This window comes from Berghia stephanieae, chromosome 1, assembly GCF_034508935.2.
Source record: "Berghia stephanieae isolate SIO BIC M18660-M18661 chromosome 1, UCSD_Bste_1.3, whole genome shotgun sequence".
Classification (NCBI taxonomy): domain Eukaryota; kingdom Metazoa; phylum Mollusca; class Gastropoda; order Nudibranchia; family Aeolidiidae; genus Berghia; species Berghia stephanieae.
The window spans coordinates 25855753-25868252 of NC_088360.1; the positions used below are offsets into that span (position 1 = coordinate 25855753).

At 35.5% G+C, this 12500-nt stretch overlaps 1 protein-coding gene across 1 annotated transcript in view; it reads left to right on the forward strand.

Annotated features, from left to right (window-relative positions):
- LOC144971013 (protein FAM135A-like) overlaps positions 1-12500 on the forward strand; it is a 62398-nt gene that overhangs the window by 42884 nt on the left and 7014 nt on the right. Inside the window, exons 7-16 of the mRNA XM_078911305.1 lie at positions 463-547; positions 1590-1752; positions 2454-2503; positions 4465-4620; positions 5324-5397; positions 7156-7316; positions 8476-8868; positions 9524-10529; positions 11276-11404; positions 11922-11981. Of these exons, the coding sequence (XP_078767431.1) occupies positions 463-547; positions 1590-1752; positions 2454-2503; positions 4465-4620; positions 5324-5397; positions 7156-7316; positions 8476-8868; positions 9524-10529; positions 11276-11404; positions 11922-11981 (2277 nt within the window). The remainder of the gene's footprint in view (positions 1-462; positions 548-1589; positions 1753-2453; positions 2504-4464; positions 4621-5323; positions 5398-7155; positions 7317-8475; positions 8869-9523; positions 10530-11275; positions 11405-11921; positions 11982-12500) is intronic.

Here is a 12500-nt window from a genome sequence, read left to right on the forward strand (position 1 = left end):
AATAAAACAAAACCAAAAGATGCTTTGTTTGTTTTTAACTGTATTCCAAACCCAAGCATCGGTAACACTGTATAGTCACCTGGAACAACTACAAAAGACGTCTAACTTCTACGTCATGGCACAAAACCCTAACCACCCAGCACTATACGGCGTGAATTACGAATTTTCACTTACATGATGGCTAGAAATTGTTGACTATTTACTGGCATTGAAGTGACCATCATTTTGAAAGCGTTGGAAAACCCCTAAAAACAAAAATAACAACTACATCCAGTCTTTTTTTATTTTCTGTTCTATTTAATGACCAACTAGTAGAGAAAATGATAAAATTTATCCCATTCAAATGTTACTCGGTATTTCCAACTAGACTGAGACGTATAGAGAGAGGAAATAACGCAAATATGGCTTAAATTTTTTCATTCTTAATTGCCTTTTCCTGATGTGTTTCATATTTATTTCCAGAATGCCCAAAGCTCAGAGAGGCGGCAATCGCCCTCCAGACCATTCCACCCTAGAAGCTGTTTATTTTGGACAAAAACCATCACCTGTAAGAATTGTTTATATTTAAAGTGAAATGTAGACTAAAACTGCGTTTATTTATAACATGTCACTCTCTCAATCTCTTTTTTATCACTCAGTATTCAATCCATTCATTTTCTTGTTGTTGTTTTATTTGCCCTGATAAATACCATCCTCTTGTCTTACATTCGTCTTTTATGTCTTATTCATTGACCATTTTTACTGCAAAAACAAACCCGAAATGTTAGCGTCATTATCTTTGTGAACTAAGTTTGGGCTGATATTTTTGTGCATTTAATTTAATTTTTACTTGGAGCAAACTGGTTTTTAAAAATTATTTATTGAGTAATAATAGAGGTCCCAATAGCTTAGTTGATAGCTCACTCGCATCATGTTCCAAGGGCGGAGACCGATCCTAGGTGAAGTCCAGATTTTTTTCCCCCGACCCAACACTGATTTGGTAGCTGTGTCTGTTAGATCTGTTGGAGAGTACATTGCATTAGACTAGTGTCCTATCCAAAGGATTGCAATGAATTTCTATTATATTTTTCACGTTATAGAAACTGGGGTAAACTCTGGCTCCATGAACCTAATGGCTCTGAAGAACTACCTGATATAACAATAGATTTAGCAGGCACTATCTTATCTTATCTTATTTTACTAAAGGCTTAATATAGGAATTATCCTCTAAATGCCTTATACAATAGTTAATAATTACAGAGTCTCATATAGCTTGCATTGTATCATTCACAGACAGTTTTACACAACTTTGAATGTCAGGAAAAATGTATCAATACGGCAATGTAAAATCGAAAAATACTATCATAGAATACTGGTAATTGAAAATTGGTCATGATCGAATGAATCATATACAAATTTCATAGTACAATGAAATATTAATGACAAAAATAATCATGAAAGCAACAATAAGCATACATAAGTCTCTGATAAATTATGATTTTACATATATAATAAATAGCACTTATATAAAATTGTATCCTGTATGTAAAGGGTTAAAAATAAAAGTGAAATGATTGTGTCTGTCGCCTTTTTTTCTCCCTACCTACCAGTCTTCAAGCTCCACCAGTGTCAGCGGTTCTAGCGGGGTCCGAATGCAACAGGCCCACCTCATGCACAAGACCATATGCAGCATTCTACTGTCAGCGCATGAAAGTCTCCAGGACAATCTGCACACGTTTGCCCAGAAAATTCCAGGTCACAATTTCCAATTCGGTAATTATCCAGTTTATCAATTATAGATTTGAACAAATGAATACAACTGCTTCAAAAAGGGGCTAAAACTTAGCATGGAATGAATGCTTTTGGAACTAAACCCTTCTTCAGCCAACAACAAAAACAATAAATACGATACTAATTCACATAAAATCAGAACAGATGGGAGAATAGTTCTGTTTGTCCACTGCTTATTATATATATATTGTAATTTTTAATTTGATATTATTTTAAAAGAGTAACAAAATATTTTTATTTCTTACTACATATAGGACATTAAGCCCTTCCGATACATTGATGTACTATTTTATGCAGCGTTGTGGTCTACGGGTGTGACAATCGCCTTCAGACTGGAAGGTCCCAAATTCGAGTCCCGCTATGCGTGATTTAAAGTTGAGTCGCTGGAAAAGGTTCTTTACTCACATGTTCTCATCGTACGCGGGTGTATAATGATTACTCGGCCCTTAATAGCATTGTCTCTGTATTAAAAAAAAAATTTGTAAAATCACCTCACTGGTGTCATGTCTTGTGCTAAATGTTAAGTAGTGCTGTTTGCTTGTTAAGTGCTTTGAGTGTGTTTAGGAGATATTATGGGATACGAAGTTAAAGTTTTTTTAAATTGTGTTCTTTTTAAATTTTGTTTTCTAATTTTTTAATTCAACCAGACGTTGGTTAATGTATTATTTTTTTCTCCTCCACAGATAAAAAAGATTGCCATGGAAGGCTTGGAGAGACAATTCTCAAAGTTCAGGTGATTTACTTTTCTCATTGAGCATGGGGTAGTTTTGTTAATAGACTGCATTATCTTATCCTTATTATCATGATTTGTCTAAAAATTTGTCCTACTATGCTCCGGTATGAACGAGCAATGATTAGTGTCTTGTCTGAATTACTCCATAGTTATAGATAGCCAAGAATGTTGAGATCCTTGCCCGATTCCTCTTGTACTTTGTAACCATTTGACTGTATCCTTCCTTCACTGTGGGATCCTTTGCCTGTGTCTGGATGGACTATATCAAAATAGGCACATTGATAGAAGTGTCGTGGAATCCCAATGTTTCCTATTTGAACTAGTCCTTTCTGTCTGGCTTTTTCTTTGATGCTTTTAACATCAGATCTACAACTTTTCTCAAATCATCTTCCTTTTTATTGACCCTGAAATGACATGCACGCGTTGCTAGTGCCATAAAACCCCTAAAAAGAAAATATAATATAAGCAAACAATTAATGAAACTTGGTAAGAGGACATTCTCTTGTTTTGGTCCACAAACTTGGATGCTCTCCCACAAGATCTGAGGGAATCAGACAGTTTAGTAGGTTTTAAATCTAAAATCTAAGACCATGTTCTCTTGGGGAAATTTCCACAACTGTAAATTGGTCATTTTGTATGTGTGTGTGTGAGTGAGTGTGTATGCATGTGTGTGTGTTTTTGTAAAACGCTTTGAGTTAAAGCCAGTGTGTGAATTAAGCGCTATATGTGTGTTTGTTATTATTATTATTTTATTTTTTAATTCTTTATTATTATTATTATTATTATTATTATTATTATTATTATTATTATTATTATTATTATTATTATTATTATTATTATTATTATTATTATTTTTATTATTATTATTATTATTATTATTATTATTATTATTATTATTATTATTATTATTATTATTATTATTATTATTATTATTATTAGGGGTGTGTTTTGTCTCCAGATTTATTCAACCTCTATAGTGAAATGATATTAAGAGATATCGAACATAAGAAGGGGGTGTGTATTGGAGGAAAGAATGTAACAAATCTGAGGTATGCAGATGATACGGTTCTACTGGCAGAATCTGAACATGAACTACAAGAATTACTGGATGTTGTAGTCAGGAGTAGTGAAAATATGGGACTGGAACTGAATATATCTAAAACAGAATGTATGACGGTATCTAAAAATAATAACCCACCAGCCTGTGTAATAACAAGCAGAGGACAAACAATACAACAAGTTGAATGTTTCAAATATTTAGGCTTCAATGTAACATCCAATGGAAAATCAGATTGTGAAATAAAGAAAAGAATAGGTATGGCGAAGAATGCATTCAACCAGCTGCATACAATTATGAAAAACAGGAATATTAGCATGAAAACAAAAATCAAAGTCCTGGATTGCTATGTACTGTCTGTGCTGCTATATGGTTGTGAGAGCTGGACCATAAACAAGACCATGGTTAAAAGACTGGAGGCAGTGGAAATGTGGTTTTACAGAAGAATGATGAGGGTGTCATGGATGGAAAGGAAAAGAAATGAAGAAATTTTAGAAATGGCAAACAGAAAAAGATCACTGATAACAAAAATCATCAAACGCCAAATGGAATTTTTAGGACACATTATCCGCCACCCTGGTTTGGAAATACTCGCCTTGACTGGAAAGATGAATGGAAAAAGAATAAGAGGAAGACAAAGAATAACGTATTTGAAAGGGATAAGAACTTGGACAGATGAAGCTGAGAAAGGTGGCGCTGCTTTAATAGAATTGGCAAGAGATAGATCAGCTTGGCAGAAGATGACCTCCGACGTCTGCTTCAGATATGGAACTACATGAGATGAGATTATTATTATTATTATTATTATTATTATTATTATTATTATTATTATTATTATTATTATTATTATTATTACTACTACTACTACTATTTTTCTCATTTTTACCCTCCAATGATGTTACAGGGTGTGATGGAAGAGGAGGATCTAATTCAGACAGCCATCACAGATATCACCCAGCTGTGTGCTGAGAATGTCATCCTTTGGGCTCAGTTCTTGGAGATCGTCCACAAACAGCCCAAGATACACCTGCACCTGGCAGAGGAACATCACAACTTGAGGGTTGGTCAAATTTTTATCATTGCTCCACCTCACCCTACCACTCCGTGCTTTGTATTTATTTTCTTTTGCCTCCAAAAGAGAAAAGGCATTTCCACCACTTCAGAAATTAATTATATGTATTTATTTTTTGTTTTGTTTTGTTTTTTGTTTTTGTTTTTTTGTTGTTGTTGTATGCTGCATTATATTCATCATCATCATTGCCTTTTTCACCCTGGGTCTGGGTATAGGCCACAGACAAACAGATTCCATCCTTCTCTAACTTTTTATCTCGTTCCACGTCTTATCACTTCTCTGTATATCAGCTTCTTTAATTCTTCTCCATGTTCCTCGTGGCCTTCCCCTTGATCTTCTGCCCTGAGGGTTCCAGTCCAATACTTTCTTTGTTATAGTGGAGTCATTCTTTCTAAGGGTGTGTCCAATCCACCCGCATCGTCTTCTTCCTATTTCCTCTCCCATTGGTTTCTGCTGTGTTCTTTTCCATACTTCTTCATTTTTAATTCTATCCATCCATTTTATTCTGAGTAGCTTACGCATGCACCTGTTTACGGAAATCTGTACCCTCCTTAAACATGCCTGTGATGCATTCTAAGTTTCACATCCATACAGTAGGACAGACTTCACGTTTGAGTTGAAAAGTCTTAGCTTTAGTTGCATTATATTAACTTGTTGATAATGGTTTTTGTATGTATTGCAATCTTGTTAGGTGAGACGTTTTGCTGAAGGATTCTTCACATTGGAACACAACAAATCATCGTGTCTGTCGTGTTATGATCCGGGGTAAGCTTAGAATTCCATTCCTCATGGAAGACAGTTTTTTAATGTTAAATATGGCCTCACATAGATCAGGCATTGCTTCTCTTCTATTATTTTCACCAATGTCAAACCATTGGTTTTGGTGATTTATTTTCCAATTTATTTTCTTAAAAGGAAGGAAGAAAAATTATTGTTGTTTTAATATGATTTTACGGATGGATGATTGGCATGCAATGAAGAGATAAAGTCTACAGTGACATAAAAAACATTGTAGTCCTAAGAGCCACAAGGCCCATGGAGCTGGAGTTTATCCCTGTTTCTATAGCATGAAACGGACAATAGCAATTGTTGCTAACCTTTGGATAGGACGCTAATCTACTGCAAAGTACTTTCTACCAGATCTAACAGACCCAGCTATCCAAACACTGCTGGGTTGATAGAGGGGTCAGAATTGATTGGGATTGATCTCGGTCCCTTTGCTTGTGAAACGAGTGCTCTACCAACTGAGCTAATGGGACCCCCTTATAGTGACATACCTTTACCATTTAGTTGTAAAAAAACCCAAGACTTATGCAAACAATTTGATAAAGATGACATGTCTATAGGAAAGAAAGCATTGATACACTCATGGTGTCTAGAAAGATTGACAAGGGAGAAAGTTCAGCAGAAGGCAATCAATGACCTAGATATGCAGCATTTACAAAGCTGATAGGTGAAAGACAAATTAGAACCGTTTTCGCTGTCTGCAGAATAGGAGACAGACAGGGTTGGAAAGTCACAGTGGCTAAATTTTAATGTCTGCATCAAAACTAGCACTGGTGAATTATGCAATGCAAGCTTTGATGGCGAGACTCAGTATCTTTTAAATTTTAAATTCATCCATTTTCTTAAAAGGGTTTTAGCTCCATTCTTGGTTAAAAATGTTAGGATAAAATGACTGTTTAAAGTTTTATCTATATCTGCCTATAAATAATGACAAAGTTGAAAGTTATTTTTTTTTGACTGAAGTCATCACGATTTATCATTCTTGTAAAATCTTGTTTGGATTTCTGTTTCATATTGATGTTGTTTGATTTTCTCTGATATGGGATGTAAGAATGGCATGCATGAAACTTTAGAACTAGTATGAATTTGCCAACTCCTCCCTCCTCTCCTCCCCCCCCAAAAAGAAAAAAAAAAAAAAAAAAGTAAGACCCCAAAAATCAATGATATATTTAACTTCGACTGTTTTTGCATCAAATCCTTCTTCAGCCAAGAACAAATTTAATTAAAAAAGACAATTCATTAAGTAAATTTGAACAGATTAGTATAGTGCAGAGTTTGAATAATTAGCATTCCAACATTTTCTTCATGTCTCATCTCATTTTCTCATGTGTTTGTTGTTTTGTTGAATTTTTCCTACAAAGCGATTTAAAAAAGGGTATTGATCCACCGCTTTAGACGGTTTTGTATTGATATATTGTATTATATTATTGATATTATTATTATTAGGGGCAGCGTGGCTCAGTGGATATGGTCTTTGCTTCCTACCCGAAAGGTACCGAGTTCAATCACCCGCCGCTGCGTTGTGTGGCCTTCAGCAAGTCACCTCACCCTAGCTCAATTTGCGGCGCTGCTCTGCGGCTAACGCCTGGGTTATTCCAGTCTTCCCTTGGAATAGACCCTAAAGACAAATTTCCCCTGGGGATGAATAAAGGGAATTTTATTTTATTTTTATTTTTTAATTTTTTTTTTTATTATTTACAAAACTCATGTGCTAACTAACATCTGTTGTACCTACAGAATCCACGGCCATTCATCCCTGGCCAGCGCTGTCAAATCTTCCCCCTACTTTAACAACCTGCCTCCTCTCCCACTTCACTGCCCAGACCTGGATGGGGAGATTTCCTCACTGCCTGTGATATTTGAAGACACGTACAAAGATGCCAGAGCCCAGCTATGTGGTAGGCCATTACAGAACTTTGTTATTATGATAAAAATGATGATTATTAATATTATTGTTATTGTTATTATTATTATTATTATTATTATTATTATTATTATTATTATTATTATTATTATTATTATTATTATTATTTTATTATATAATAATTGTGTATGTATTATTATTATTATGTATTATTATTGATTATTATATTTATTTATTATTATTATATTATTATATTTGTATTATTATTTATTATTATTATATTTTATTATTATTATTGTTATTAATAATAATAATCCGTGCAGCATGGAAATCTTGAACAAGTTGGGACGAGCCTGTTTGTTTGAGATTTCTGCGCTTTCTTCGAGATTTCAGTGTTGTGCATAATACAAAAACATATGAAGAAGAATTGGGGGGGGGGGGGGGGGTTATGTTGATTGTTTCAATGGGGTTCCATTATAATGACGTGTAGCGTTAAATGTCTTGTTTCATTCCATGACAGGTGAACTAATGATCTCTTTTACGTGTACTGTAATGAGAAACAAAGCCAGCTGATCATACAATGTCTTTAACCTACAAATCCGGTACTAATCCCTTTCACTCCTCACTGATATCTCTCACACCTCTCTTCTCATCCAAATCTTCCCCACCCCTAATCACTTCTTTAACTTTAATATTATAAAAGTAACATCCTCAGGTCACCATTGCCTAGCGCCCCCCCCCCCCTCCCCAGGTACTGGCTTCACATCTCCCCACCCCCACCCCTTAAAACTCGCACACATAGACACACGCTTTACACCGTAACTAATACACGTAAGGTCACATAGAGAGTGATGGCAGTTTAGTTTCCGTTCAATCCAAACAAAAGGCAAAAGACTTTTATCAACATTTCAAAACTTAGGTCTATTTTGTTAGCCTCCAATAGAGTTCGAGATTTTCGTGTTGCTAGTACATTGAAAATAGACGGATTAAAACAGAAAATTTACATGTGTTCGACATGCACTGTATTATTTTTTTCCCATCTCATTTGAACACTTGAAATAGACATCTGCAATGCATGGCATTGTTCTGGTGAACACAAACAGTACTACCCCTCAGTTAACAAAAAAAAAATTCAAACCCATAAAATTTTGATTAAGCCATTTTTGATTCCATGTTCTTTTCACCCTTGCCAGCTGCCATAGAAGCCTCTACCCAAAACAATAAAGACAATGCCACCCCAAGCCCTTCCACCACCAGCTCCCCTAGACAACGTTCCTCCTCAAACTCCTCTTCCTCACAGTCGCAGACTAGTGATCGACAGTCTCCACACATGCGCAAACGTTCGGGGAGAAAAAAATTCATCAAGAATATGCGACCAGACGGCTTCAAGCGACCATCGTCGTATTACTGCAACGAGCCTGAATCGGGAGGAGGAGGTGGCAGTGGTTCTAAGACCGACAGTGTTCCCAGCAAGGCAGACGGTGTCATGTTGATAGGCTATAAGAAGGTGACCATGCCAGAGGTCCCGCCAAACACGTCCATCTACCTCGGAACTCTTAGTCCTGATTCTCCAGATCACATTTCAGGTTGGGTGAAAAAATGAATGTCAGACATATTTTAAATGTGTGCGTGTGTGGGTGGGTGGGGGGTGGGGGGGTGGTTGAGGTATTTTGTCCTTGCACTGGAACCTGTGGGGGTCCCGATATCTCAGTTGGTAGAGCACTCACTTCACACACAAGGGAACTGAGATCAGTCTTGAGTTTAGTCTTCATAACTTTTGGACCCCTCTGCAGTGACTGGGTATATAGTAAATGTTTTGGGAGATGATATTTTTTTCATTGTAAATCATCTGTTATTTCATTTTATTTTTGTTTTGAATATATAATGATTTGTAAGCAATTGAGTATATTCCTCTTGGTGGGATTCTGTGTTTGTGTCTGGATGAGACTTGATGGTGATCTCAAACTAAGCACATTGGTATTTTGCTTTTGGAATCTATATATGTTCCCCACTTGAACAATTCCCCTTTATCTTACATTGTGAATCTTCTGAATCTAGAATTGTTTTTACCACCCCATTTTCTTCCTCATTACTGGTGCTGATATGATCTAAATGTCTCGAAAGCACCGTAAAACCCTTTTAAAAATATAAAATTTCCACTTAGAGGCAGTTGGTGTACAAATTTCAAGAACACATTGACGATGACTAATTAATTTTTCTGACCCGATTTGTCTTCTCCAGGCAGCAATCTAAGCAGCCAACTAAGCAAAGCCAACAGTAGCCATTCCCTATCTGCCATCCTTCCGTCTGCCTGCATGAATCGAGGCAGTCAGGAGTCCCTTCCAGAATCTTCCATACCAGTTTCCGACAGCCATTCCTTCAGTTCAGGTATCGCTCTCGACCAGAGCTCCATATCATTATCTACCACATCCTCTGTTCAACACCAGTTTAGTCCATATCAAGACAACCTCTCCTCGCAGCAGACTTCCCCTCCATCCGTTCATACACCTGCTCAGCCTACATCATCTTCCTCCACATCGACAACCAATAATGAAGATGGTGCAAATGTCACGTTGATATCTTTAAATGACGGAAATAGTGTCACAAAAGAGGAATACGGTAAACTAGCCAAAGATATCAGTGCAGCTTTAGGGGAAAAAGAGGAGGTGAAATCATCTTCTTCATCTTCAAAACTTGTATCAGCAATAGCCTCCATCAACACAGATGACTACAGCGACGACGACACAAACGTCGCAAACGGTTTCGATGACGATGTTCTCTGTGTTTATTCCAAAGACTTTAGCAACCAGAAACTCGCTACCAGTCATTCTTCCACCGCCGACAAGTCGGCAGAAGACTTGCCTCTGACCCCAGAGTCCAAAACAAACGACAGTGCCTTAGGGAGTGAGATGTCCTCTCAGGAGGAGACAAGCCACTCCCCATCCATGCTTTCCTCATCGGCGTCAGTCCAGACAAAAGACAGTGGAGACCGAGTGATGGAGGATTCTGTCGAGTCTAACCCTAGGCAGAGAGTAACTGTGATTGAATTGTTGAAAGAAGAGTACAGAATATCTCAGCAGGTGCAGAAACCTGTCAAGGAGAACATCAAGGGAGGTAGTCCTGTCATGAAGATGAAAGAAATGGTTCCATTGGGACACAGGGCGTCCAGCGATTCGGACATCTTGAAAAACTGTGATCAGAGCAACAGCACGGAAAGTCAAAGAGCTCACCAGGAATTATTACTAAGGTATGGAGTTTATATTTATTACAGTTTTATATCATTGTATTTATAGTGTAATTTTCAATGCCTTTCAATGTTTTCATAATCCTTATCATGTAATCTGTTTTAGCAAGATTTTCATGAAAATTAAAGGTTTTTTTGTTTTTGTTTTTTAAATAGCTACTGCAGCTGTGTCATTTATACCCTTATTTTTATATCTTGTAATGCTTTGAGATGATGATGATAATGACAATGATGACAATGGTGATTATTATTATTATTATTATTATTATTATTATTATTATTATTATTATTGTTACTATTATTATTATTATTATTATTATTATCATTATTATATTATTATTATTATTATTATTATTATTATTATTATTATTATTATTATTATTATTATTATTATTATTATTATTATTATTATTATTATTATTATTATTATTATTATTATTATTATTATTATTATATATATTATTATTATTATTATTATTATTATTATTATTATTATTATTATTATTATTATTATTATTGTTATTATTATTATTATTATTATTATTATTATTATTTATTATTATTATTATTATTATTATTATTATTATTATTATTATTATTATTATTATTATTATTATTATTATCATTATTATTATTATTATTATCATCATTATAAATATAATTGTTATTATTATCATATCTATTGTTATTTTGTCTCTCAAGTGTTAAAAAGTGCATTGAATTGATGCTTTTGAAAACGTTCATTCCAGGACAAGCATTGATGGATCGTCTAGAAATAGAACATTGATGTCGACATCCTCCTCTTATCCCGAGTTGTCTCATGCTCTCAAGACAGAATCGCCTAGATTGGTCCCCCCTGTCGGCAATGGAACTGTCAAGTAAGTGTGGATTGTTGGATTTTGATTGAATTCGGGTCTTGGCCAAAAGTGAGTTGACGGATTGAGATATTCTTCACTGCAATCCTCATTACCAGATTGAATTGTTATTTTGCAGCTACTATGTGGTCTAGTGGTATGACACTCGCTTTCGGATCGGAAAGTCCTGGGTTCGAGCCTCGCGATTGGCGCATCGTTGAGTCCTTGGAAAAGACTCTTTACTCACATTCTCTCACTGTACTCGGGTGTAAAATGAGTACCTGGCAGTTAACAGCGTTGTCTTTGTCCGAAAAATTGTAATATCGCCTAACAGGCCTCATGTCCCGTCCTACATGTTAAATGTTGCTGTTGACCAGGGACCCCTTGTAAAGTGCTTTGAGCACATTTAGGGGATATTGCACTATATAAAGCTAAATAATTTTTTTTTTTTTTTTTTAATCGGATTTGTAATGATGCAGAAAGTAAAATGTCAAGATTATTTTTAGTTCACAGTCGTTTTATTTTTCTATTTCATTTTCAGTTTTGTCCAGCTGAGAGAAACTTTAAAACTACAAATGAACTTTCCTGGGTATTTTTACAGGTATGTGGCAGATTACAGACATACTTGGACATTTATTTTTAGTCTTGTCTTATAATGTTGGATGTGTAAAATACCCTCTTTTTTTTTAGTTGTGCGGCTTGTGGTATGGCACTCGTTTCGGATTGGAAGGTCCTGGGTTTGAGCCTTGCTCGGCGCATAGTTGAGTCCTTGGAAAAGACTTTACTCACATTCTATCACCGTACTCAGCTGTAAAATGAGTACCTGGCCGTTAACAGCGTTGTATCTGTCGGGGGAAAATGTATTATCACCTAACAAGCGTCATTTCTTGTTCTTTTTGTTACTTGTTGCTGTTGGTCAGGGATCCTTTGATTTCATTTATCATGTTTAGGGGATATTTTGCACTGTATAAAACCTCAACTTTTTAAAAAAACTCACTCAACTCTAGCCTTCAACTTTTTGGCACTTTTCAGGATTAAATAGGGAAATATAGTCAAGTGTTCTCTCAAAAAGACAATTGGCACATACTTAATTGTGTTTAATTGGTATTATCATATAACA